Source organism: Sorex fumeus, unplaced genomic scaffold (genome assembly GCF_029834395.1).
Source record: "Sorex fumeus unplaced genomic scaffold, SorFum_2.1 ptg000098l, whole genome shotgun sequence".
Lineage (NCBI taxonomy): Eukaryota > Metazoa > Chordata > Mammalia > Eulipotyphla > Soricidae > Sorex > Sorex fumeus.
This window is the reverse complement of record NW_026606155.1, coordinates 72,063,147-72,090,649: the sequence shown is the minus strand read 5'-3', so window position 1 is coordinate 72,090,649 and position 27,503 is coordinate 72,063,147. Positions and strand designations below refer to the sequence as shown.

At 57.1% G+C, this 27,503-nt stretch overlaps 3 protein-coding genes across 4 annotated transcripts; 2 read left to right on the top strand and 1 right to left on the bottom strand.

The window, feature by feature from the left end:
* Positions 1-53: 53 nt before the first annotated feature.
* EFS (embryonal Fyn-associated substrate) lies at positions 54-9,060 on the bottom strand. 2 transcript variants are annotated; one of them, XM_056134203.1, is made up of 7 exons: positions 9,017-9,060; positions 8,047-8,214; positions 3,707-3,985; positions 3,427-3,555; positions 2,626-3,339; positions 2,249-2,338; positions 54-834 (listed from the first exon to the last, which is right to left on the bottom strand). In XM_056134203.1, the coding sequence occupies exons 2-7, from the start codon at positions 8,062-8,064 to the stop codon at positions 400-402; spliced, it is 1,665 nt and encodes a 554-aa protein (XP_055990178.1). In that variant the 5' UTR covers positions 8,065-8,214; positions 9,017-9,060; the 3' UTR covers positions 54-399. The 2 variants fall into 2 exon arrangements, with proteins under 2 accessions (XP_055990178.1, XP_055990177.1); XM_056134202.1 differs by lacking the exon at positions 9,017-9,060 and having other exon boundaries at positions 8,047-8,775.
* A 9,862-nt stretch (positions 9,061-18,922) lies between these two features.
* Positions 18,923-22,404, top strand: IL25 (interleukin 25). The gene is made up of 3 exons (XM_056133913.1): positions 18,923-18,931; positions 19,108-19,340; positions 22,036-22,404. The coding sequence occupies exons 1-3, from the start codon at positions 18,923-18,925 to the stop codon at positions 22,289-22,291; spliced, it is 498 nt and encodes a 165-aa protein (XP_055989888.1). The 3' UTR covers positions 22,292-22,404.
* A 1,147-nt stretch (positions 22,405-23,551) lies between these two features.
* On the top strand, positions 23,552-25,716 carry CMTM5 (CKLF like MARVEL transmembrane domain containing 5). The gene is made up of 5 exons (XM_056134209.1): positions 23,552-23,748; positions 24,568-24,720; positions 25,102-25,194; positions 25,372-25,456; positions 25,545-25,716. Exons 1-5 carry the CDS (start codon positions 23,623-23,625, stop codon positions 25,556-25,558), a joined length of 471 nt encoding a protein of 156 aa, XP_055990184.1. The 5' UTR covers positions 23,552-23,622; the 3' UTR covers positions 25,559-25,716.
* Positions 25,717-27,503: the final 1,787 nt, after the last annotated feature.

The following is a 27,503-nucleotide window of genomic DNA, read 5'->3' as shown; positions in this document are numbered from 1 at the left end:
CTGATTTTCAGAGCCAAGAGATGTGACGACTGGAGGTGGCTCGGGGAGGCCCCAGCCACTGGATTTTCAGTGGGGCCACATCCTGAGGAAGGCATCCAGCTGGTGACCCAGAAACCCTGCACCCCCCGAGGGGAGGGCCCAGCTCCTCCCTGCTCCAGAGGGCCTGCCCCTGACAAAGCAGGGAATAATATTAAATATAAATAATTTATACAAAATGGCTCGTATAAAAAGCTGCGGGGTAGGAGATGCTTGGGAGAGGCTGAGATGATTGTGGGGGGGCGGTGGGTGGGGGCTGGAAGGAGGAGAGAGGCCACCGGCCCTCAGTCCCTGAGCGGAGCTGTGTGCCACCAGGGCCTGGCCGGCAGCTCTGGCAGACAGGGGAGGGGCCAAGCAGGCACTTCAGGGGGCCAGGCTGGCCAGCAGGGTGGTGAAGTGCAGGGCCCGCCCTGCCAGCTCTGCCACGCACTGTGCCATCTCCTGGGCCGCGGGCCCAGAGGGGTAGCCCAGGGCGGCACCCTTGACTGCCAGCACAGTGGCCCGCAGGGCCTGGCCCAGGGCTGTCCCTGCTGCCCCAACTTGGGCACGAAGAGGGGCCGAAGCTGCCAGCCGGCCGAGGGTGTCCCCCACAAACACCAGGCGGTGGGCGGCCACCACCACCCGCTTGCCGTGGGGTACAAAGAGGCGTGGGGGCTGGTTGGCCCTGGTGCTGGCCAACAGGGCAGCCACAGCCACCTGCAGCGCCGCGTAGTGGCTCTGGCATTGGCCAGCATAGAAGTGCAGGAGCTGGAGGTCTCCGGTGGCCAGGGCCAGTGGCTCTCCTGGGGACTGGGGCTCCTGGGGGCGAGAGGGGGGGTCACTGGCTACCCTCAGACTGGGCCCTCCCTGTCCCTCCCTCCCTCCCTCCCTTCCCTTTCTTCCTTTCTTCCTTCCTTCCTTCCTTCCTTCCTTCCTTCCTTCTCCTTCATTCCTTTTTCTCCCTCCCTCCCTTCCCTTTCTTCCCTTCTCTCCTTCATTCTTTTTTCTCCTTCCTTCCTTCTTTCCTTCCTTCCTTCCTTCCTTCCTTCCTTCCTTCCTTCCTTTCCTCCCTCCTTCTCTCCCTTTAGCTCTCCAGAGCCTCCCACAGTGAGCACAGGAAAGCTCTTGGATTTGATGTCGGAAAAATCTGGACCTAAACACTCTCAGTTGAGTGTCTGAGCTTTTCTGCTGGTCTCTAGCAGGGGAGCTGTAGTGCTGCACCCCACCCCCACTATGAACATGTGAACTTCGTGTTGTTAAAAAAAAAATTATGCGGCTGGAGTAAAAGTGCAGCGGGTAGGGCATTTGCCTTGTATGCGCTGATCTAGGTTTGATTCCCGGCACCCTACATGATCCCCTAAGCATCTCCAGAACTTAATTCCTTGAGTGCAGAGCCAGGTGTAACCCCTGAGCATTGCAGGGTATGGTGGCCCCAAAACAAAAATACATTTTTATTTTTGGGGCGATACTTGGCAGAGCTGGCGACTTGAACTGAGGTCGCTGCATGCAAGGCGAGCGCCTTAACCCCTGTACTATCTCTCTCCAGCCCCTCACGTGTCACTTCACTTTCTTAGTCCAGTTTTTCACCGGAACTGTCATGGATCTGGCCAGGACTCCGTGTGCACATATGGATCCAGGGCTGACCAGAAAGGACAGTGTCCAGACAGGACAGTGTCCAGTCCGGCCAGGAAGGCTGCAGGAGGCGAGGTGCCTGTGGAGGGCTGAGCACAGAGGCCGTCCCAGAGTGGTCAGACCAGGTCAGGGCCGTGCTCCACGCCGAGGCGGGCACAGAGCTCAGCCCCTGACTGCACTTGGAAACCACCCCGATGTGATAGCCCCGGGGGTGAGGGCCACTCTGGAAAGAACTGAAGTGACGCCTCACCTCCCCAAGGCCCCGAGAGATTAGCGAACAGCGTCCAAGGCCGTGGATTAGGAGCCTGGTCTCTTAGGAACCCAGGAATTTGGCTTTGGAGGTGCTTTGGTAATCACCCTGCCCACCTCTGACCCACAGTCCCCAGCAGGCTGGTCAGCCACGGACTGCCCTCCAGCACATTCTTTCCCCTCTTTCTGAATTCCTATTCCCTGTGTCGAGGTCCCACTCCTTCCTGCTGAACCCTGCCCCCTCTCTGAACACCCACTCCACTCAGCCCCCCTTCCTGATCCCCTGGCACCCTCCCAAGTCCCCGCTCCTCTGCCCAGCGCCCCGTCCCTCGGACACGCCTGCCCCGGTTACCCGCTGCTCCGGCAGTCTCCTCTCAGGCGGCTCAGCGTCATCTGGGAAGGCCTTGTCCAGGGGTTTGGACCCCTGCACTTTGTCCACGCCCTGTGGGAGGGGAGCAGGTCTCAGCACGGGTGGGGGGGAAGCAGGGCAAGAGCCCCCCACCCTCCCAGACCCCTCTCGTCCTCCTTGAGGACTCTCCTGCCATCTGAGGTCAGTCTCCTATCTCCAGGCCTGGGAACACTCTGGTGGCTGATCAGAGGGCCCAGTTCCCCCCAGGCTGCGTGGAGGGGGAGGAAGGTGCCCCGGAATGATTATCCTAAAGGTGGGGTGTTGGGTCCTGGGTTCCCAGGTCATGGGTGAAGGGGACCCAAGGGGCAGGAGGGGCTCACCTTCAGGTGGACATAGTCATACTCCTCGGCCATGGGGATGCCCTCGTACTCATTATGGTGGCCAGCGGGGTCCTCCTCCACTTCCCCGCCTTCGGGGTCACCCTCGGCCTTGGGGCCCCCGTAGCCAGGCAGGCGGGGAGGGGGCGGGGGCAGAGGCCTGTCCTGGATGCTACCTTTCCGGCCTGGAGCAGGAGAGGGGGCTGGGGACGGGCTGGCGGCCTCTGGGACGGGCAGGGCGGGCAGCGGGCGGCGGGACAGGCTCTCGGCTGAGGGCAGCCGGGGCCTGTGTGGCAGCGGGGGGCTCTTGGCCAGAAGCAGAGCCAGGGTGTCCAGTTCCTGGGAGGCTGAGGCCCCCGGCGGTTCCGGGGAAGGCGGCGCCTCGGGCCCCAGCAGGGGCACATCGTAGATGGCCTCGTCGGTAGCCCCATCGTCCACACTGTCCAGCAGCTCCTCGGGGGCTTCATACAGATTGAGCAGGGCTGACGCCCGTTTCAGATTAGAAGGAGCCGCGTAGAGCGGGGGCTCGGGTTCCCGGTCCCCCTCACACTCCAGTTCTGGCTCGGTCTCTGAAGGGGGCTTGGGGGTCAGAGGCACGTCATAGGGAGCTTCGTCCTCTCCGGGGTGCTGCGGGGCCGCAGGGCGGGAAAAGGAGGCGGGAGAGTCGTAGGGGTCATTGGGGGGGACTCGGAGGGGGGCGGGTGGCACATCGTAGACCTGCAGTGGGAATGGCCAGTGGTACTTCCGGCTCCATGGGACCCAGTCCCCGAGACCCCCACGCCCACAAGGACCGCCAGCCCTCACCTCCGAGGCATTTCCAGGGGTGCCCCTGCCTCTGGGGACCTTGTAGATGGGGTCCGGGGAGGGCGGGCAGGGTCCAGCAGGAGGTCCTGAGGTAAGACAGGGCCGAGCTGGAGGTGGTACCACATATACCTGTGGGACCAGTGGACTGTGAATTTGGTGTTGTGTCCACAGGGGGTGGGGGTAGGGGGCTCACAACTGCCCCCATACCCCAGAGAACAGCAATGCACGGGGAGAGGCAGCAGAGAAGAGGCCCGGGCCCCTGGGAGCTCCTTCTGCTCACCTCCTGGTCTTCAGGGCTGGGCTGGGGCACTGGATCTGCTGAGTTGGTGGGGGCCGAGGGCCCCTGGGAGGTGCCGGGTGGGGGCTCGGGGCCAGCAGGCAGGAGCTTCACTCGATTGGCGGGCACAATGCCCTGCTGGCCGTGCAGGGAGCAGAGGCACCAGCCGTCCAGCCCGCCAGCACCCTCCCTCTGCAGCACCCGCAGAACGTCCCCTCGGCGGAAGGACAGCTCCTGGGGGGACTCGGCCGTGTTGTCGTAGAGGGCCCGAGCCAGCTGGGCCTAGAGGGTGAGATGAAAGTGGGGATAGGGTCTTCCCATGCGGGGCAGGCCCAAGGCTCCCTGCTCAGAACACACCCCTCCCCATGCCCCCTTGGGTGAAAAGTGGATTCTGACTCTCTCGTATACCCCTCAGGCTTTCCCCTGTTTCTTTCTGCTCCTGGAACCAGAATCACTTGCACTTTGCCATCCTGGGGCTTGGGCCTCTGCATCCAGATGTGTGACAGTCCCTCCACCCCCATAACTCTACATGATGGCCCTTCACCTCTGCTGCAAGGCTCCCTGCCAAAGGCCTTTCCTTGACTCTGCTCCCCGGCCTCTGCTATATTTCTCTCTCCTTGTGTTTCCTTCCCAATCCAAAACACTATTTATCGCTTTAGTTCTGGGGTCACGCCAGGTGGTCCTGGTGGTGCTTCTGGTGGTGCTCAGGGGAAGGAAAACTGGGCTCCTGACTCTGCCCTTCCCATGTGGAAACATGCATCCCAGCCCTTTAAACTATATATGTATTTGTCTATTCATTTTTTTTTAATTATTGAGGCCAGAAAAATAGTGCCGTGGATAAAGTGCTTGCCTTGCACGTGGCTGACCTGATCCCTGGCATCTCATCTGGTCCCAGTAGCACTGCCAGGTGCAGCCTTCGAAACAAAAACAAATTGTTGATTTCTTTGCTTACACCCTAAACCCTGTCGGAACAGGGATTTTTGTCCTCCTCACCCCTGCACTCGGCCGAGCTGGAATCCATCCTCAGTAAATGCAGTGAGTGAATTTCTGCAAAGCCTCCTGAGCAAGAGACATCCAGCAAAGGCCTCACACAAATCCCCTCAAGCTCTGCTTCCTGGTCAGCATCTCCCACCAGCAAAAGGTCAGCTCAAGCAGCAACAGAAACCAGGTTTCCTGAGAGACCCAGCCCTGGCAGAACCTCAGCACAATACAGAAGAAAAAGGAAAGCACAGGAGAGGTTTTGTTCTCCACGTGAGCAAATAAGGGTCTATCAGAAGAGGCTGAGGTTACCATGGAGAAGAGAAGTGTGTGTGTGTGTGTGTGTGTGTGTGTGTGTGTGTGTGTGTGCGCGCGCGCGCGCGCGCGCACGCGCATGTGCTGGAGGTTGGCGGCCAACCCAGAGTGAACATGCATCAGTCTGTTTCTAGTCTCTGGTGTAATGTTTTTCCTTCCATCAGCTCCGACCCCCTGTGCAAATGATGTACACAGACACCGAGCAAGCCGCCCCTCAGTCACCTCCTTTCATTTAATCCTCACAACCCCTGCAGGAGGGAGAGAGAGGCCACCAGTATTTCCACCACTGAAAAGAAACGTGAGACAGGGAGGTTAGCAGGCTGTCACCGACACGCAGAAAATCCAGCAGTGACCTGGACCCTGGTTGCAAAGCCCGCCACGAGGCGCAGTCAACTCTCCTCCACCCCAGATGGGAGATTCCGCTGCTTTTTTTCTCCTGTTAGCAACTGTGTTTAAGTCCAGGGGTCAGTGACTCAAACCTGACTCCAGCCACTGACGAAGGCTTCCTCAGAGCCAACCGTCCTTCACTGAGACCCTCTTCAGGGTCCTAGGAACTGTCCTTCAGAAGCTCAGGCAACCTTGAAGTCCTTTGGTGGAATCAAGCTGAAGCCTTGCACAAAAACAAAATAGATTCTGCCTCAGCCCTGTCTGTTGTGAGACAGTGCCTGCGCCTGGGACTCCAGGCCCTGGGGCCAGCACGGCGGTAGAGACAGCTGCTGGTGAGGCTCTCCTGGATTCCCAAGCAGGTGACCAGAGGGGCGGACACATTCAGTAAGCAGCCCTGAGCCTTATCTCACTCACACAGGCCCTAGGAGGATGCCTCGGTGCCAGCAAGAACAAACACAGATTCCCCTGGGGAGGTAGGTGGGGCTAACAGCTGGGTGATTTTTAATTTTTTTTTTTTTTTGGCTTTTGGGCCACCCTGCAGTGCTCCGAGTTTACTCCTGGCTCTGCACTCAGGAATCACTCCTGGCAGACTCAGAGAACCACAAGAGATGCTGGGGATTGAACCCATGCAAGTCAAGACCCCAACCCGCTGCTCCAGCCCCAACAGCTGGGTGATCCTCACAACCATCTTCTCTTGCCTGATTCCAAACTCATCAAACTATTTCTTTCTTGGGGGTGGGGGGGCAGGACCATATCACAGGAAGTGCCAGGGATCAAAGGGGGGTTGGGCCATTTGCAAGGCATGTACCTTAATCTTGTACTCTCTGGTCCTCAAACCATCTTTTTTTTGGGGGGGTGGCTAGGGTACCACACCCAATGATTCCCAGGGATTAATCCTAGGTCTGCACTCAGGGATGATTCCTGGTGGGACTCAGGGATCTTATGTGGTGCCAGGGATCATATCAGGGTTGGACGCATACAAGGCAAATGTCTTACTCTGTGCTGTACGATCACTCGTTCCCCACTCCCTCCTCCGCATCACTTACAGATTTTATTCTGGGTCCCAAAAGGTTCTTTCCCACCAGGTTAAGCGGATATCACCAATTCGTGGCTAGCTCAGCATTTTTTTTTTCTAATTCTGAATGTAGGAATGAGTATTTGGATCTGGCCAGGGAAGAAGGGCACAGTGGGGGGCGGACAGCCCTGAATTTTGAGTGTAGGCTCTGCGCCTTTTGAGCAGACCATCTTTTTTGGTAGTAGTTATTGTTGTTTTGTTTGGGGGCCATACCTGGTGGTGCTCTGGGGGTAGCTCTGCACTCAGCAATTACTCCTGGCAATTGAGGGGCTCAGGGGACCATATGGAGTGCGGGAGATGCAACACTGGTCAGCTGCATGCAAGCAAGCTCTCTACCTCTTTCTCTAACCCCTTGAGTCGAACTACTTTGGGCAGAACCTTCTTTCTGAGCCTTGTTCTCTTGCATTTGTACAGTCCACAGGCACAGCTGAAGACCCTCCTTAGATAATAACAATACCCTCCTGACTGTGTTGTTGTGAGGACTGAAAAACGCACAATAGCAAATAATCAGGACAGGCCAGGAGTAGATATACTCACTATGTATTTAACCATTACGAAGCCCAAATAGCATGATTAGCATAAAAGCTGTCCCAGAGAGCTGGGGATTTAGGACCACAGGCCTAACTAATGGGCTTTTCACTGGACCTCCCTATCACCCAGGTCTGAACAAGGGGCCTGGAGGAGCTAAAAGGGGTTGATCTAAAGAGTGACATTTGTCCCCAAGTGGAAGGATGATGGGGGCCACACTCGCCAGCCTTCCAGTGTGCTCACTGGGAGAGGTCAGAGAGCCGGTGGCACCCCTGGGGTGGATGGAAGGCGGTGCAGGTGTGGGACTGGGCTGGAGGTGGGGCCGGGGGCGGGCTCCGCCCTGGCCTAGGTTTGAATTTCCACCAATGGGGCCAGACCCTGGGCCTGCAGTCGGGCAGCCGCAGCTGCGGGCCAACTGATGCTGGGTGCGGCCCCCCATCCACCCCTCTGTCCCCCAGCTGCTTGGGGAGGGCGGGGCTGCCTGGGGGAGCAGCAGTGGGCCACCAGCTCCCAGGGAGGCCTCCTCCCTCTGTGCCTCGGTGCCAGCGGTCTCCTCCCTTTGTCTGCAGTCCCCGGAAAGTGGCCAGAGGCTCGCTGACATCACCTCACCTCCGCCCTCCCGGTTGTCCCACAGCCCCCCTCCTTCTGGCTCTGTCCCCTCCCCCGCCCCCTGCCCCGGAGAAGGCCCACCTGGGGCCACTTCCCGCTTTTCTGCCTACTTTGATCTCTTGGTTCCCTCCCAGCCTCACACTTGGCGCGGACCACAGACCCCTTCCCAGCACCACCGACCATCTGTCCCCGCCCATGAAGAGCCGAGAGGGTTCCGGGGAGGCGCCCCCCACCCCCTCTCCCCGGAGGGGCAGCCTCCAGAAAGAAACAGAAGGAAGGCGAGAGGAGGAAGGGGGGGAGGGAGGCCGGCCAGAAGGCGCGAGGGATGAGTGATGGGAGCAGGGGAACAAAAGTGAGAGGAGGGGGACCCAGGCCCGCGAGAGACAAAAGACCCGAAGGAAAGTGACAGGAGGGCAGAAAGACCCTCGGCCTCCTCGCCCCGGGGACTCACCGACGTGGCTATCGCCATAGCCTTGGCCTCCGGGCGCCGGGCTCCGGGCCAGGCTGGGTCTCGCTGACTTCAGTAGTCGCGGCCCCGCACCATGGAGGCCTCCGCGGAGGGTGGACGGAGGAGGAGAGAAAACCCACAAAACTCCCCAAAAGGGAGGCAGCAGCCTGGCTGGGCAGGAGGAGGAGGAGGAGGAGCGGGGCGGGCCGGGGCGTCGCTGCGGGACCTCATCCAAGGGCGCGCGCGCGCCGGACGGTCCCCGTGGCTTCCCGGGGGGGCCCCCCGGAGCTGCCCGCCCTATGCGTCCGGGGCGCCCGGGGTCCGCATGGGCCGAACGCTCCCTTCCAGGGGCGCGGCGGGAGCCGGGGCTGCGCTCGACGCCTCTCCAGGCCGTTCAGGACGGCCCCAAGGGCTGCGGGAAGCCGCCCGGGCGGTTGGGCAGGACGGACGGGTTTAGGGGCCAACCCTCCCCCGCCTCCAGGGCCGCGCGGGACAGCGGGGCTCGCCGGCCCGTGGTCGGGGCGGCCGGGCAGGCGGGGACGCAGACGCCCGTCCCCCTGCCGACTCGCCCCAGCTGGCCAGGCGGGCGCCAGGGGCCTCGGAGCGGCTGTTCTCGCACCCCCGGCGGCGAGGCGGGTTCACACTCGCTAGCTGCACGCCCCGGGCCTGCAGGGGCGCCGCGACGGCGCCTCAGTCCGCGCAAGCTGCTGGGTTCGAAGGGGCGGGCCGGCTCCTGATATCCACCCCCCCACCCCCGCCGTCCTTCACCCGGAGCCCGGGCGCCCAGATCCCCTCCACCGGCCCCCCAGCTTCACGTGCACCGCGAGCAGGCGCGTCCCCCGGCCGGTGCGCCCCGCAGCTGGGGCAGGTGTCCCGGAGAGGGGTGGGGTGGACAGGCCCGGAGCGCAGGGCCGGCACTCTCCAGAGGAGAGGTTTTGGGGGGGGGGGGCGCGCGGGCGACTGTGTTCCCCACCTCGCGCGCGGCTCCACGGCCCGCCCCGGCTCGCGCCCCGCTCGGCTCCTTTCTCCTCCCCTTGGGCCCTCGGCTCCCGCGCGGGGCTCAGTCCTGGGGACGAAGAGAAAGGAGGAGGGACGAGGGGAGGAGAAGGGAAGGGGCGGAGGAGAAAGGGGGACGGTCCCTCCCGTGGCGGGTGTTGAGTTTCAGCTCGGGACCCTCGGGCCAAACTGCGCGCCCCCTCCCGGCCCTTCTCCCCGCCACGTCTCGGCTCACGCGTGGTGGGCGCGGCCCCTGCGGGCGCCCCCCGCTCCCGCTCGCCCCGCGGCTGCCCTTACATCAGCCCTGCCTCTGCCTCTCCTCGGGGAGGGGCGCCCTCCTCCCGCCTTTGCGGGGGTCCTTCTGGGAGCCGCGCTTCCCTGGGGGGTGGCTGGCGGAGCACTAGCGTTCCCTGGCTGGGGGGTCCCGGGCCCGGGGAAAGAAGCGAGTCCCGCAGGAAACGCCTGGCCCCAGCGTCGGCGCCCAGGGCTGCAGGCGGCCGGCTGGGCCGCCGCGGACACCCCGTGGCCAGTCTGGGCCTGTCCGCCCCGCGGCTCCGCCGCCGCGCGCGCACCCCAACTCGGAGAAGCACTAAAGGCTGGAACAGGGACCGGTGGGGAGTGGCGGCTGTCACTGCAGCCACTCCTTTTCCAGGGTCTTCCTTTGGGGATACAAGCGAATACAGACGGAGGCTGGAGAGAAGCCTCTGTCTCTGCGTTTCCTTCTCTCCTCCTCTTGAAAAGAGTGGAGCTGCCACGCGGAGTGAGAAGCTGTAGTGTACTTTCCAGTGTTTACCTTTAGCAAATTAACACTCCAGACACATGCAGCTGACAAAGGCTCATTTGGAGGTAACATCTGAAGTCTAAATGAAGGCCTTTGTGAATCTGAGAAGTTGGAGAGGTGCTCCGGGCTCCCCATATTCCTCAGGTACCTTGCCTGGTCTCTGCAGGCAGGAGAAGGGGGTACCTGTCCGAGTCCTCTCTTCCTTCTTGCATTATTGCCTGGGCACTTGAGAGCAAACTTTTGCAGCCAGTGGGGAGAAAGCTTTGGAGATTTTTCTATGTTTGTTTTGGGGCCTTACACGGCATTGCTCAGAGTTTACTTCTGGCTCTGTGCTCAGGGGCTACTTCTCCTGGGATTTGGGAGACCATATGGCATGCTGCAGATTGAATTCAGGTGACCCCATGTAAGACAAATGCCTTATCTGCTGACCTATCTCTCTGGCCTCTTTGGGGATTTTGTTTTTGGATTTTTAAAAAAAATTTATTTTTATGAAGTTGTTCACGATGATTTATTACATTCAATATCCCAACACCAATCACACCAACATTACACCTTCCCATCACCATTATTTCCAGTTCTCCCAACCACCACCCAAGCTGCCCCAATAGCAGTCCCTAAATAATTTATTTTGTATTGCTTGTTATGAATAATTCGCTAAAAATAATCACAAAAAATTTCCTTAGGATTTTTTTTTTTAATGGACTCCAGGACCTCACTTGCAAAGCATATGCTGGTGGGCTGGGGAGATATTCTGGAGCAAACATGGGGATAAACCACTTTGAACGGTGATTGGTTCAGAGCCAGGAAGAGTTCCAAACAGTGGCTGTTAGCATGTGGCCACTAGGGAGGGCTCTTCCATTGCTGGGGAGTCACTGTGAACCTTCTCTGCCCAGGCAGGGCAGAGGTGGGTAGACAAATGAGTTCCCACCCATGGTTCCCACAGAATCATTAGACTGACCCAAATGGAAACAGATGGAGGCCATAACAGGCGAAGCAGGTATCCATACCAGGTAGAACCGTGCTGTGGGAGGTGGGGCAGTGGGTGGGTATTGGATAGCAAAATGCAAGTCTGCAGAAATGTGTTCAAAGCTTCTGGAATGTATAGGTGCAGCCCAGAAGCAGACCCAGGGGTAAACCCCGCTTCATAGTCTGGTCACCTTGGTCCAGTTATATAACATCTGGAGTCTCCACTCCTCCTCTCAGCCACTTTGGGGAGGAGTAGACAGATGCCAGGTGAAGAGATCTGTTCCCTGGCCTTCCCTCCTTGTCTGTCTCCCACTGTCCTCCCTGGAAGGGTTCTTATTCTCTGTTGTCCTGCTGCCTTCTTCTTTGCAAATAAAGGTTTAAGGTGCATTTTTTTGGCTTTTTGGGTCACACCTGGCAATGATCAGGGGTTACTCCTGGCTTTGCACTCAGGAATCACTCCTGGTGGTGCTCAGGGGACGATATGGGATGTTGGGAATTGAATCCAAGTTGGCAGCGTGCAAGGCAAACACCCTACCCGCTGTGCTATCCCTCCAGACCCACTTCTAACTTGTTCTAGGGAGAGGTCTGGTCTCCTGGAGCCTTGGGAGAAGTCCCTGGCTGGCCAAGCAGCTAAGAGCCTGGATGGGTGGTACTGGGTCCCCACCTCAGTGTTGGTCTTTACTGTGTTTATAAAGGAAGGGAAATTCATGGAGGAGGAGGAGGAGGAGGAGGAGGAGGAGGAGGAGGAGGAGGAGGAGGAGGAGACGAAGAGGAAGGAAGAAGAAGAAGGAGCAGGAGGAGGAAGAAGATGATTACTGACTTGGTGGGGAAAGGAAGGAAGGAACCCCCCTACCTACCTTCCAGGGGCCCAGCCTTCTCTTCCTCTTTTTCCCCTTTCCAGAAGGCTCCTACCATCTGGTCACTTTTTCATTTTACCCCTTGCCTTCCTTTACCTGTTCTACTGGCTAAGTGAAAATTCTCAGTGGCTCACACATTCTTCCACATTCTCTTTGGCCATAGCATCAAATTTGCCTGGGTTCAAAAGCAGGTTCCTACATGGGGTGGAGACTTTGGCAAACTCTATGGTCTCGGTTGGAGCCTCTTGTCTGTGAAATGGGGTCATCATGGAAACTATGGGGCTGACTTGTGAGGTTCAGAGATCCCTGAGACTAGTGCCTGGCTGTGCCAATATTGGATGAAAGCAACAATTATTGGCTGGGGAGATAGCTAAATTGGTAGATATATCAGCACATCTCTGGCACTGGTGGAAGTGGTACATACTAAAAACAGAATAAAAGGGTTAGAGAGATAGTACATCAGGTAAGGCACTTTCTTTGCATATAGCCAACCTGGATTCAATCTTCAGCATCCCATATGGTCCCCTGAGCCCAGTAGGAGTGATCCCTTAGTGCAGAACCAGGAATAATCCCTGAGCATCATCAGGTGTGACCTATCTACACCCCCTTCCAAAAAAAAATAAAGCAGAAAATAAACCCAAATAATTCTTCTTCTTCTTCTTCTTCTTCTTCTTCTTCTTCTTCTTCTTCTTCTTCTTCTTCTTCTTCCTTCTTCTTCTTCTTCCTCCTCCTTCTTCTTTCTTCTTCTTCTTCTTCTTCTTCTTCTTCTTCTTCTTCTTCTTCTTCTTCTTCTTCTTCTTCTTCTTCTTCTTCCTTCTTCTTCTTCCTTCTTCTTCTTCTTCCTCCTTCTTCCTTCTTCTTCTTCTTCTTCTTCTTCTTCTTCTTCTTCTTCTTCTTCTTCTTCTTCTTCTTCTCCTTCTCCTCCTCCTCCTCCTCCTCTTCCTTTTCTTCCTCCTTCCTCCCCTCTTCTTCCTCCTCTTCCTCCTTCTTTCTTATTTTTTGGGGGGAATGCACTCACAGTTGTTCTCAGGGCTTACTTCTGGCTCTGTGTTTGGGGATCATTCCTGGCAGTGCTCAGGGGACTATATGGAATGCCAGGGATTGAACCTGGGTCAGTTGCATGCAAGACAAGCACCCTACCTGCTGTACTATTGCTCTAGCCTCTTCAGTAAAAGCAGTTTTATTTAGAGATTGTGAGAAAGGAAAGAGAGAGTAGCCCGTTCAAGAGAGAACACGAGCTTCTCTAAAGGGGAGAGAGCTGAGAGTACATTGGAGGTGCTGGTGTGAGTCTCGTCTACTAGAGAATGTGCCGCTTGTCTTTGCAAAGGTGCTCAGACCTAGTTAATATTATGGATCGCCCCATGGGAGCAGCAGAAAGTCAGGACCTGCCTGGGAGAAATATCGTGTAGATGATACTTAAGTACAGTTGATTTCTCCCCTCTTGCCTTGAACCCGAATCCTCTACTAGAGCCTGTAAAACTCTACCTTTTCATCCCATCCCAGCCCATCTCTCCTTTACCCTTTGCTGTACATTCACATGGCCTTGGGGGTTTAACAGTTTGGCCAAGCTCTTCCTCACTGCTAGAACTCTGTTCCCTCTGCCTGGGCCACTCTGCGCCCAGACCCTTTCCAGCCTCCTTTTTATTTTCAAGCTCGAGAAGCCCATGTCCCAACCCCGTCTCTTCCTATCTCATAACGCTGTTTCATTTTCTTCACATGTGTATTATCAGACATGATCTCATTCTTGTTTTTGATCTGTCTCCTCCTTAAAACAAAAGCATCTGGAGGGAGACAGCTTATCGGGCTGTGCCTCCACTGCATTGCTAGCATCTAGAATTGTGTCTGGGGTGTAGTAGGTGCTCAACAAATATTTGGACAGTGAACTAAAGAACAAAGGCAGCAGTGACTGCAGGACAAAGTGAAGAGGGCCCTCCCTGTGAAGATGCAGCTCTGGGTTGACAAGGAGGGGCTGTCTGTTTTTTGCCTGTTCCCTGGGATTTTCCCAGGTCAGATTAGATTCTCCTTGAAAAAGGGTTCATCTATAGGCTGGAGCGATAGTATAGTGGGCAGGGCATTTGCCTTGCACGCGACTGACCCGAGTTCAATCCCCAGTATCCCATATAGTCATCCAAGCACCGCCAGGAATAATTCCTGAGTGCAGAACCGGGAGTAACCCCTGAGCGTCACTGGGTCATGATCACAATCACGACCATCCTGTTGTTCGTTGATTGCCTTGAGCAGGCCCCAGTAGCGTCTCCTTCGTCCTAGCCCTGAGATTTTTAAAAGAGTGCCATATTCAAGGCTCTTTCAGGATTAGGAGAATGAGCCCCATCATTGTGTTTTTTTTTTTTAACTTTTTTTTTTTTAATTGAATCACCGTGGGAAAGGTTACAAAGCTTTCAGGTTTAGGTCTCAGTCATGCAAATATCAAACACATTTCCCTTTACCAATACTTATTTTTTACCATGAAGAACCCCAATAAAACCCCACCCCCACCCCTCCCAGTCCCTGTGGGGCAGATGAATTCTAGTTAACACTCTATCTGCTTTGATTAGATTCATTGTTTCAATAAAAGATTCACCACTATTATTTAGAGTTTACCCCCCCACAAATCAGACATGCTGAAAAAGCATTGTGAAGTGATTTGCTTTCTACAGCTGGGTTCAAGAATTAAATGTTGGTTTTGGATTTCTGCTATTTTACTTATTGACCCTGGAAGTATTTCTACTGAAAGTCAGATAGTTAAGAAATTGGTTTCTGTGCTCTGGAGTCGTGGTCGTGCTGGAGAGCCGCTCGTGGGGGGCAACTGGTGGCCTCGGTAGGGCGTGAAGGGCGGACCGAAACGCCCCCCTTCCCATGAGGTTTTAGTCGCCCCCACTCCCCCGGCTCATACCTGCTGTCCACAAGGCTCCCATGCAGCCGCCATCTTTCTTTCCAGAGAGGAGAAGGCATCTGGGGCAACACCCTTTCCCCTCCGGACAGACCTGATGGCCTGGATCAACGCATAGTCCGTTCACTTTTCTGCTCCAAGCTGCCGGGTTCTGCATTAAGTCCTTGTGCTTCTGGGGCCGTGGCCGTGCTGGAGAGCCGCTCGCGCGGGGGGCAACTGGTGACCTCGGTAGGGCGTGAAGGACAGACCGGAACGCCCCCCTTCCCATGAGGTTTTAGTCGCCCCCACACCCCTGGCTCATACCTGCTGTCCACAAGGCTCCCATGTGGCCGTCATCTTTCTTTCCAGAGGGAGGAGGGCGGAAGGGACCAACACCCTTTCCCCTCCGGAGCCCCATCATTGTTACTGGTATTTGGCATATTGGATACGCCATAGGGAGTTTGCCAGACTCTGCCGTGTGGGCAGGTTACATTCAGTAGCCTGCCAGTTTGTCCAAAGTAGGAATGAGAAAATAAGATGTCACGCGGCCGCAAATGCGGCCACGCGGTTCCGGGAGCTGGGTTTTATAGTCTCTGAGTCTTGGCCGTTGATGGGATTACACGGCGCCAGGGGGCCAGTTGGTGGGTGTGACCCCCGCCTACTGGAATTCAGAGGATCTGGGTGGAGGATGCTCAGCCCTGATCCGAGTAGGCTTGGAGATCTCAGCTTCGGGACCCGCTTGCCTTTGTTCCTCTGCCGGTACCTTCAGGTGTGCGGAGAGTGGTCTCAGCATGGTGGTGGATGGTTCTGGAGGTCTTCGGCTGCCGGAGCCCTGGTCGGGGCGGGGAGGGAAACTCAGCCCGCTCCCCTCCAGGGGTCCCCGGCGAGGACAGCCAGGTGTGGGGGCAGGAGACTCTGTGCTGTTCTCTTCTGGGAGCTGGGTTTTATAGTCTCTGAGTCTTGGCTGTTGATGGGATTACAAAAAAAAAAAATAGAAAGAGTTCATCCAAAGTCTGAGTGTCTTTGTACCTAGAGGGGACACCACGAATGGTTGCAGACAGAACCATAATCGCCTCCAGATCAGTGTTCCCATAACCCTCATTTGGGCCTGCCCTGTAGTCATTGGACCCCCGGGGAGTGCATAGTCAGGTGGCATAGGGCTGAGACCACATTTCCTTCGCTACAGGGGCAGAGAATAGAGTACTTTATTTTAAACTTTATAGCATGTAAGTTTTTTTTCCCTGTGGTATGTTTTTTGTTTGGGGGCCACACATCTGGCGCTTCTCAGGACTTAACTTCTGGCTCTGCACTCAGGGATCACAGTCGGAGCTTGGGGGGGGCATATGTGCTGTTGGAACCTGGGTCAGTCACATGCAAGGCAAGTTCCTAATTCCTGTGCTACCTCCAGCCCCTACATTCTAGCCACCGGTGTCTCAGACTCCCTTAAGGGGACTACTGGGTATTGTGGGTTTAGGAGCTGAGGTCCAGACTAGCAATCTCATCGGTGTTTTTGTGGCCATCCAAGAACAGCCTCTCCACCCCAACCCCCACATCCACATGCATGTACCCACCCACACATACGCAGAGAAGGTGAAGGGAGCAGTTAGGAATTGAGGGGAGGTGGGGTTTGAACTTCAGGCCACCAGTGAGGACTTGGATGTCTTTCTGGGAAAGGACTGACACAACCCTCATCCAGAACTTGCAGCCTTCTAGAACTTTCTGTGCAACAGGAGACCATTCCACCCTCTCCCCCTCTTCTTCCCTTCTATTGAGGTCTCTTCCCCCAGGTTGAGAATCCCTGTGAGTCCCGCTGGCTGCCAGGTGGGGCCCAGGCAGGTGAGGACATGCTGGGAGGTGCCTTACTGTAGGCTGCTGGGTGAGACTTTCCTTCTCTCCCGCCTCCAGCATTCTCCCCAACACCACCCCCATCGCCTCACACCCCTGAGGGTTCCCTGGAAGCTGAAATGACTCAGGGATTCCAAAACCAGTCAGCCCAGGAGGAAACCCCTCTGGAAAATGTTTCGCATGTGGGGAGTCACCCCGAGGAATCCCACAGAACCTCACCACTGGGCGGGTGAGGAGATAAGGGCTGAGTGTGAGCCAAAGAGGGGGAGGGTGGCCTGTGGCCCGGAGCACAGTTCCTGGGTCAGGCAGGAGAGACTGTGATCCTAGGGGCTGTGCCCTGCCTGCCTCCCAGGGGTTTCCCCTGAGCAGGCTGAGGGTCCCGAGAGCCGCAGGCAGGGAGACACTCCCCCCACCTCCAAGTCTTTCCTAAAGGACAGTGTCCAGGGCAGCATCAGCAAGTGACCTGAGTGGCTGCAGTGGCTTCCAGCATTCTGGCAGGAACCAAGGAGAGGGCATCCAGGCCAACATCAGGTTTCAGTTCTGCAACCTGGACTCAGTGGCAGAGAAGGGTTTGTGGGGAGATCCCCAGGGACCCAGATCTTCTAGAAGAGCTAAGAACCTTTCCTGGGCATGGAGATCTGGCAGGAACACACCAGCCTCCCAGGGGGACTACCTATCAGCTGGGAGGTTGACGAGCAGATAGAGGGAAGCTGGTGGCAGCCCCAGGTGCAGAGCCAACAACCTGGGCAGGATCAGGTGCTGGATTTCCCTTCCACTTGCTGCCAACCAAGGGGTGGCACAGAGTAGCATCTCTGTGCCAGGAGCTTAGATTGGAGGCAGTCAGGGCCTCTTTTTCCTCACCATGTGACCTCAGCGAGGGGGCTCGTTTCCTCACCTGGAATGTGGGGGGGTTACAGCTTCCTGGGTCATGGAAGACTGCAGAGGAGCACAGGATGTATGGGAGCCCATGGTGTAGGGAGGTGACGGGCTCCAGGGAGCACAGCTCAGAGACCCAGCATGGGAGTGGGCTGACATGCTCCTGTCCTCACCCCCGCCTCAGTGCTCCACTATCCCGGGCACCACCTGCTCCTCTGAGCCCCACTGCTGCTTCCAGCACACCCTCCCTCCAGAGCACCTTCTCCAAATTGCCCAGCATACCCCCTGCGCCCCCCTCACCTCTCCCAGCTCTGCTTTGGGGCCGCTTTGACGTAAAAGTCTGGAAAGGATTCCTCTTCATGCAGCAGCTAGCTGTTTCTGGTTACCTTTGTTTATCCCAAGTCCATGGTTACCTAGAGGTGTATTTTCTAAGGGAAAGCACATGCAAATCAGAAAGCATCATATTAGAAACAGTGTCTGTCTGTCTATCATCCAGAAGGGGTGTGTGCGCGGGAGGGGGGGTTGAGGGGGGCAGGGGTGTGGGAGCTGAGGGCGGGAGTGGGCTGGAGAGAGAGAAGACCCAGAGGCGAGTGAGTGGTGCTCAAGGGTTCTGCCCACCTTGTCCTTGGGGTAGCCCCACTTGAGCCTTTCTGGAACACATGTACCCCTGCTGTTAGACAGGTACCCATGGATCCAGGGCCACTAAGGCTATGTGGGCTCACCCCATGGCCTGAGAGGGATGCCCCTGTCATGGTCCTTGTTCCCTAAGATCCAGTGAGTGGGATGGGGGCAGGCAGGTCTGGGACCTCGGGATTCAAAGAGATGTTGGGGAGGCCAACATCTGATGCTGACCGTTTCGAGGCGAGGATGATCCTCTTCATCCTGGCTTTGGCTTCTTGCGCCCCCATGGGCCAGCTTCCTCTAAGTAGACCCCATGTGCCACCCAACAGATGGAATGAGAGTGGGACCAGTACCCCTGGGGCCGGGGACAACAGTGCAGGTGTGGGGACAAGGATCAAGGAGATCCATGGGCTGACAGGGGAAGTTAGGGAAACATTGATAGAGAAGGACGGATGGACACATTATTAGGACGGGGTCACAGAAGTTCGGGTCACTGGAGATGCCCACTGGCAAGAGAACCACAGGGTTGAGGGTGAAAGGAGATGGAGGGAAAGGAAGTGTTTCCCCGGAGGAGTGCTGAGGGCAAGGTGTGAGGAGAAAGGGAGCAGAGGCGACAAGCTGGCACAGGAAGATGCGAGGTGACAGTGCCAAGGCTCCCTGGAGACATCACAGCCCAGGACATGTCCTCGTTTTAGGTCCCACGCCGACCGGGGGCATTCCTCTAATGCCAGCTCCTCACGTCACAGGGGCACAGAACACTCGTCCAACCCGCCGCCTGGAAAAGTGCAAAGGCCAGAGTTTACCCAACTGGCAGCTGGGCTGTCCCTGCGGCTCATCACAGCTTTCCATGAGTCCCACATTTTAAATAGCGTTTGAAAAACACTTTCAGGTTTTTTTGGTTTTGTTTTGTTTTGTTTTGTGTTTTAATCTCAGGTCACTCCCTTCAAAAGGTAGTGGAAATAAATTTGAATAAACAAAACAGGTTTGCTGAAAATAAAACCAGGGCTCCCCAATGCTCTCACCACTGCTTCCTCGGGGCCTGCCTTGTCAATCAGCACAGCAGCCGGCATGAACCGGGTGAGCGCCAGGAGGGTGCAGGCGGGTGCGGGCCAGGGCTAGGCTCGCTGGGATGGGCTTGTGGCCAGGCTGGTGGGAGACGCTGGGGGCCAGTGGGGCTGGATGCTGGGATCTCAGGTGGCTGGGGGAGGGGCTCCCAGAGATGAGAGGCTCGGCTCACTGGCCTTTCCCCACAGGTGGTCGTGTTCTTGGCCATGGCCATGGGCAGCCTGCGAGACCTGGAGGCCTGCACGCACCGGCACATCTGCTTTCACAGCAGAGAGCAGTTCCTCATGGAAGAGTGGCCGAAGTTGGACTTTGCTTTCATGCCTCACCCCAGAGCGGTCAGCATCAGTCAGTCCCCAATGAACTGCAACGCCAGTGCTGATGGGCCTCTGAACAGCAGATCCATCTCCCCTTGGATATATGAGTGAGTCAGGTTCACCTCCTGTGTGCCAAGGGATCCTGGGACTCGTCCCCTCACAGGCCTGCCTCCCTGCCCCAGTCAAGGGCAAGAGCGGGGCTCGGTCTACCTCTCTCTCCCTTCACTGCCAGACTTTGGGCCAATTATTCAGGATTTAGTGCTTAGGGTTTTGTTTTATTTATTTATTTATTTTACACGTAAAATGAGACAATTCCTTGTAGGCAGGGGCAGGAGGAATAGTGCAGGAGTTAAGGCACTTACCTGGCACACAACTGGCTCTGATTTGATCCCTGGTACCACATGGTCCCCTGAGCATCCCTGGGTGGAGCTCTGGAGAGTCCTTGAGCACCAGATAATCCCTGGCACTGCAGGCTGCAGGTGGCACTGCATTCTCCATGCTAGCATTGAACAGCTGAACTTGTTGACCAAGAATCACCTGGGTGGGGCTCCTGAACCTCCTGAGCACAGCTTAGGAGACCCCACAAAGATACCCCATAGGCTAATGTGCAGACCATATGAAATAATATATGTAGGGGGTGGAGCAATAGCACACAGCAGGTAGGGGGTTGCCTTATGCACAGCTGATCTGGTTCCATCTCCAGCATCCCATATGGTCCCCAGCCCAGAGCACCGCCAGGATTAATTCCTGAATGCAGATCCAAGAGTAGCCCCTGAGCATCACCAGGTGTGATACCACCCCCTAAAAAAGAAATAATGGAAATAATGTATGTAAAGTCTATACCTTCTACAGAAAAAGTTGGTCCTTCCTTCCTTCCTTCCTTCCTTCCTTCCTTCCTTCCTTCCTTCCTTCCTCCCTCCCTCCCTCCCTCTTTCTTTCTTTCTTTCTTTCTCTCTTTCACTCCATGTCAGATGACTAACTCAGCTGAGGTCCAGACCCTTCACTGGGAGACCAAGAACCCCTGATACCACTTGGCTGATATCCCCAGTGTGTGCTCATTCTCATACTTGGCTCACAGCTGCATTTTTTGGGAAGAACAGTCATGGTGTCAAGAAAAATTGGGGAAAACTATTTCAGCCTCCACTCCAGGAGGTTCATAATGTACTTAGCACAATCAAGTATGCAAAGAATCTGCAGAAAAGAAACCATAAACTCGGCATTCCCCAAACTCATCAGGGAATATATTGGGGTCTCATTGAAGCCATACATACTATTTCTTTTCTTTCTTCCTTTTTTTTCTTTTTGGGTCACACCTGACAATGCACAGGGGTTACTCCTGGCTCTGAACTTAGGAATTATTCCTGGTGGTGCTTGAGGGACCATATGGGATGCTGGGAATTGAATCTGTGCAAGGCAAATGCCCTGCCCGCTGTGCTATTGCTCCAGCCCCTCTTTCTTTCTTTCTTTCTTTCTTTCTTTCTTTCTTTCTTTCTTTCCTCCCTCCTTTCTCTCTTTCTCTTTCTTCCCTCCCTCTTTCTTCTTTCTTTCTTTCTTTCTTTCTTTCTTTCTTTCTTTCTTTCCTTCCTTCCTTCCCTCTCAGAGAGGTTGGTGCCAGAGATTGAAAACAGGGGCTTCATCCATGTGAAGCTTGTACTCTGCCACTGAGCTTCATCCCTGGTCCCACAAGATCCCTTTTCTTGTAGGGTGCTTTTTAGGGAACTCGCTCCCATTTGTCAAGAGCCTGTGTATGTGCAAAAGATTTTCACCACTGGTGGCCTATGTCCTTTGTTTCTGTAATATTCCCAGATCTTTAGAATACTGAATTTTCACTGGTTTTCATTTGGGGAGGAGGCAAGGAAATCCTTTCAGAAGAAAGTGAATTAGTCTTGGGCTAGAGAGATACAAAGCAGTGGGGGCACTGGTGGGACACACATGCTTCTGGCTCCTTGCTCAGGGGATCAAATGTGGTGCCTCAGTATGGGGGACTGGAGAGACAGTTTAGCGGGTAAAACATTTGCTTCGCATGCAGCTGACCTGACTTCCATCTCCGGCATCACATAATGTCCCCTAAACCCTACCATTCCTGAGCACCTCTGGGTGTGGCTCCCCTCTAAAAAAGAACATATGTGGTGCCAGAGAGCAAAGTGGATCAGCAGCCTGCAAGGCAAATGCCTTTATCCCTGCCCTATCTCCCACTTTTCCTTTTTATAATTAAAAACACCCCAAAACATAGTAACAATCATGGAAGGAATTTCATGATGGTACCCAGCCTTACTCCTTGTGTGGAAGCAGAACTGGTCTGCTGGAGTCGTCTGGCCCAGCCCAGCCAGCACCCCTTGCCCTGCTTTTTTTTTTTTTCCTTTTGGGTCACACCCAGCCATCCTCAGGAGTTGCTCCTGACTTTGCGCTCAGGAACAACTCCTGGCAGTGCTTGGGGGCCATATGGGATGCCCGGGATTGAACCTGGATTGGCTGCGTGCAAGGCAAACGCCCTACCAGCTGGACTATCGCTCCAGCCCGCCTCCCCTCCCTTGCCCTGTCCTGCTTAAGGGACTAGGAGGAAAACCGCTCCCCAACCCCAGCCCTCATCTCCCTCTGGGGAAGAGAAATCCCAGAGAGGAGGGAGTGATTCCTCCAAAGCCGCACAGCCTAGCGGCCGGCCAGCGCGGGGACCAGTCGCCCGCCCCTTCCCCTCCCGCTCCCCGCCCCTCCCCTCCCCAGCCCCCCTCCACCCCCGCTCTTTCCTTTCTTGCCCCCCCCCACCCCGTGCTCACTGGTGCCCCCCTTTCCCCCACCCCGCAGGTTGGACCGGGACCCTAACCGGTTTCCCCAGGACCTTTACCACGCCAGGTGCCAGTGCCCACACTGCGTCAGCCTGCAGACGGGCTCCGACATGGAGCCCCGGGGCAACTCGGAGGAGGTCTTCTACAACCAGACGGTCTTCTACCGGCGGCCCTGCCGGGGCCGGCACGGTGGCCCCGACAGCTACTGCCTGGAGCCCCGGCTCTACCCCGTCTCCCTGGCCTGCGTGTGCGTGCGCCCGCGCGTGTCGGGTTAGGGTCCCGACGGGGGTCCCTGGCGGGAGCGCGGGGGGGCCGGGGTCTCACCACCTGCCGCACTGAGCCAGACGCCAGAAGACGCCGCCCTCCGAAGGCCCTCCGGCGTGGCCAGAGGGCGGGACAGGACCGGACAGGACAGGGGGGCTTGAGGGGCTGCACGTTGCACTTTTTGGAGCGGGTGGGGGAGGGCTGGACGCTGCCCGTCACGCTGGAAGCGGGCATCCTGGCGTGGCCTCCGGGCAGATGTCCGAAGCTCCGCCCCTCTCTGGGGTCACCACCCCTCTTTCTTCCTTTCCTCGCGTTCTTGGGGCCCAGCCCTGCACTGGCACTTTCTGGATGATTTCCCCTCTGCCGCGTTTCATCATTCATTCACTCACGCAAGCACATTCATTCATTCACAGCGTGCTCTGCACGCATCCCGTGTGCATGCATACTAGTCTTCGGACGTGGGGAGGAAGAAGCTGTTATGGAACACGGAGGGGACTTATACAAATAAATAATCAGAATTCACAATTGGCCGCATTTATCTTTGGCGTTCGCGCGGCAGGAGCACCCCCCACCCGCCCCGCCCCAGCCAGCCCCAGCTCCCCACCCAGCCCTCAGCCTCTGCCCCCAAGAAGTTCCCCGTACCCATCCGTCCCCGCCCCGCCCTCTCGGGCTTCCTGGCTCACCCCAGCCGGGGTCCGGCTGCCCTCCTGGCATGTTGGATAGACAGAGCCCCATTGAGGCACTGCGGCGGGCACACAGCACCCCCTTGTCCCCCCAACAAGCTGCCTTTGTCCTCAGACTTGGCTGCCATAGTTCGGTTCTGCGGGTGCTGCCTGGGCCCAGGTCCAGACCCCACCCTCCCAGAGGGGAGAAGGGAGAAAGGATGCGCTGAAGAAGAGGGTTCAGGTTAGGGACGGGGCACAGACTTCCTTGGCTTGGGTCCTGGAGGGGCTTCTAGTCGGCCCCAGTCCTGGCTCACCTCCCAGCTCCTCCCCTTTGCTGCCAAGGCCTCCTCCGCCCCCCTTCGGTCCCCTCCCCTCTGCCCTCACGCCTGGGCTGGGCTCCCAGTCTGGGGAGGGGCTGACCACGCCCCTTCCCCGCCCTCCCCTCCCCTTGCGCCTTTTAGGGGCGGGCTGGGTGGGAGGTGGGGTGCGGGCCGAGGGGCACTCTGGGCAGCTGGGTTGAAGGCCCATCTGGGCCGACTCCCCCTTCTGCTGTCTCAGACCCCCCTACCCCCAGCCGCTGCCCTTCGTGGCTCCTGTCCGCCTCGCCACCAGGCCAGATCTCCGCCTTCCTGCTTCTCTCTCCGGGCTGGTGGCTGTGGGGGGCTGTGGCTGGGGACATGTTTGGTGCTTGGGATCGCCGGGACCAGCCCCCTGAAGCGGTACCAGCGGCAGGGCTCCAGGGGTTCGCCGTGGACAAGACCTTCCTCTCGTCCCTCAAAGGCATCCTGCTGGAAACCGAGCTGGTAACAGCCTCCCTAACCTGGCGCCTCTGTCTCCCAGCATGCCCTGCTCCACCCTGCCCACCTCAGCACCCCTCAGCAGCCCCCCAGGAGCCACTGCAGTTAGGCAGGACAGCTTTGTGGGACCAGAGGCACAGGGACATAGGACACGCCCGCCCTCCTTTCCTGGTTTCTAAGAGGGCCCCTCCTTGGCATATCCAAGAAGTCCAGCTCTCAAACAGGACAGACTTCCTGCCGCCCCACAGTGACCACCCAGAAGCATCTGCTGGAGAGGGGGTGGGGGGAGGGGAAAGGCTCTTCCGGTCCCTGTGTAGGACCAGAGCGGGACTGAGTCTCCCAGTGGCATGGCCGCGCTGTTGCTACCTCAAGCACCTGCCTGACCGTGTCCCCTGGTGTGGGCCCAGAAGTTCCCACCCTATTAGAGGGCTTCCAGGCCTCTGTGGGACAGGGGGGCAATCAGGGTCAGGGGTGTGCAGGGGAGGTGGACCTGTCCCCTGTGCTCTGTGCCCCAGAACTATAGCGCCAGTGGTTTGCCTGGATGGTGCCTCCTGGAGCCAGGCCGCACTGTCGGGGGCTGCTAGGAGGCAGGGGCAGGGGGCAGCCCTGGACATGCCCAAATGAAGAGATTTGAATCCTGCCACAGGGGAGGCTGGAATCTGACATTTGTGGGGGGGGGGGGGGAACCAGTTCCCTGAAGGCTGAGTCCTGCAGGCAGGGGTGGGGAGTGGGGGACCTCCCTCGGGGCCAGCTGGAAGGTGGGGAGGCAAAGGCCCAGAAGTGCCTGGGTCCCGCCTGGCCGGCCCCACACACTCGGTCCCGCAGGCCCTGACGTTCATCATCTTTATCTGCTTCACGGCCTCCATCTCTGCCTACATGGCGGCGGCGCTGCTGGAGTTCTTCATCACGCTCGCCTTCCTCTTCCTCTATGCCACCCAGTACCACCAGCGCTTCGACCGGCTCAATTGGCCCTGTCTGGTGAGTGCCCGCCTGTCTCCACTCACTCCGCTGTCCTGTCCTCGGCTTGCACCTAAATGTCACTTAACCACATCAACTCACTGCTGTGTCCATGGCAAGGAGAATGGACACCTCGTCCCTGGACTTTGCTGGCTCCTGCTCCCAAGAGCTGCAGCCTCACCCTGCCCAGGTCTGTCCATCAGCCATCCCAGGCCTGGCTTCTTGTCGTGATTCTCTGGGTAGTACGAGACCTCTCTCTCTCTCTCTGTCTCTCTCTGTCTCTCTCTCTCTCTCTCGCTCTCGTGCTATCTTCATGTAGGGGGGTTACAGTGCCTGAGGGTGAAGCACTGACAATCTTGGCAAGCCTCAGGGTGATACCCTCTGCCCCTTGCCCCACCCCAGGACTTCCTGCGCTGTGTCAGTGCCATTGTCATCTTCCTGGTGGTCTCCTTTGCTGCTGTGACCTCCCGGGATGGAGCTGCCATCGCAGCTTTTGTGAGTCCAGCCCCGCAGAGCACTCCTGCCCACCCCCTGAAGCCCCCCCATTCTACTCTGTGCCTGTGCCCATCCCATTCAGGCTCACACTTTGCCCTTTCCACCTACCTCCCTCTCCGTAACCGGGGAGTGTCCCCTTCGGCCTGTGTGGTGCCACCCTCGTTCCTCCTGCTGCAGGTTTTTGGCATCATCTTGGTTTCTGTTTTTGCCTACGATGCTTTCAAGATCTACCGGACAGAGCTGGTGCCTGGGCCCAGCCAAGGTGAGCGCCCGTGCTCTGCGGGCAGGAGTTGCCCTTCCAGCCAGCTCTCCATCCTCACTGTCCTCTTCTGCCTGCCTCACCTTCACAGGGGACCAACAGTGACCCAGGGCTTAACCCGCTGCCAAGGACCCACCAGACACAGGAACGGTGGAGCCCAGACACACTCCTTCGAATCCACAACCCTGCCCCACACCCAACCTGGCTGGAGAAGCCCCGGGGTCTGTCTGTGAGCTGGTTCCCATGAAGGTTCAGCCAGGCAGGGGACATTATGGAGGGGCTGGACATTAAAAGATTCAAATGCAACCGTTGAGTCTTTTTTTGGGGGGTGGGTCACACCCGGAGATGTATAAGGGTTACTCGTGACTCTGCACTCAGGAATTAACTCCTGGCGGTGCTCAGAATCGAACTCAGGTCGGTCGTGTACAAGGCAAACGCCCTACTCATTGTGCTATTGCTCCAGCCCCCACATTGAGTCTTCTTTCTGCAGAATGAGGTGGGTCAGGAACACAGAGTATTCCAGGAAATGTGACCTGGTCCCTTCTGAGGGGCGAAGCGGAGCCCAGGAGTGAGCTGTGAGGAAGTGGCAGACCAGCCTAAAAGAGCTGAAGACCCCAATTTCACCCTGAGCTTCTGTACTAGTTTTCTGTGCTCGCGGATGATCTGTGGGTGCCTGGGGACTGTGTGAACGGCTCCACCTGTGCACACAGGTGAGCGGGCTGGAGGGGAAGCGCTTGCCTGGGGTGTGTGTGTAGAGCTCCCCCTGGTGGTGTGGGGGAAAACTTGACCCATGGGCTGCTGGGGAGAAGTCAGCCTGTGGCATCAAACCAGCATTCCTGTGGCCAGTGCCCTTATATCTCAGCTGGTCCAAGGCTCTCATTATCGTAAGAGAACTCAGGCCCAGTGTGGGAGATGCATCCTCAACTGTGACAGGGCTATGACCCAGCTCTTCTAATATCCGAACAAGCCTCGGAGGCCTCATCTCTGGCTCCTCTTCCAGACCCACCTTCCCTGCTTGACCCCATATACCTGAGCCTCTCCTGTGTCATCCTGGGCTGAGCCCCAGGGATTCCAAGGTGGCTGGCCAGCCTGTCCTTGAATACTCACAAACTGGGATGGAGACAAGGGTAGAAGGACTGTCCCTTAGGATGAATGCAGCTGGAGAGCTCAGTTTGGGGGCGGGAGGGGGCGGTGTCTGTGCAGACCTTGTATGGTGCAGAACTACGCTGGCTGGTCCACATGGTTTGGTGCATCAAGACTCTTACCCAGCCCTGGGGAGACAGCACAGCCCTGCCCTGTGGCTTGTCCTGGCTGGCTGACCAACCCATCTCCCTCATGTTTGTTCCTGCTCTGAAGTGCCCTTCTTCTCCTGGGGAGCTCCTTCTGCATACAGAACTCAGCTTCTAAGTCCTCTGAACCCCTGTAACTCTGAGCTGGAGCTCTGCTGGTGGGAGGCAGTGATAATCAGAATTTCTGGGCCCCACTTCCTGAACTCTCACCTGGCATTCCAAGACTAGAATCAGCTGGTAGTGGTTTCTCTGGATGCCTTCATGGCTGCAGGCCCTGGGATGTTGTGGGGGAGGGGTGGAGGGGATGCCCTGTGGCTCAATTCCTTTTTGTTACTGGTTTTTGGACCACATCTGGCAGTGCTCAGGTCTCACTTACTCCTGGCTCTGTGCTTGGGGATTAGCTCTAATGTGCTCAGGGGACTATATGGGTGCCTGGGATTGAACCCTGGTTGGCCACGTGCAAGGTAAGTGCCTTCCCTGCCAGACTATCTCTCCACTGTTGTTAACTTCCAAGCTTAACCTCTAAGAGACTGATTTGGGTGGATTATCAGCTCCTCCCTCTCCAGCCAGCCCCCTCTCTGCTAGGTCCCTCCTGACCCTGGCAGGAAACTCAATGGTGGAGGAACAGGTGGAGTAACTTTTAACCCCTGCGGTGCCAGAGGTGGGTGTGATTGGGATCGCACATTAAAATTTTGTCTCCCACATCCAGAATTAGACTACGTGGTGACAGAGGTCAAAACTGGACCTCCTGCAGGCCAAGC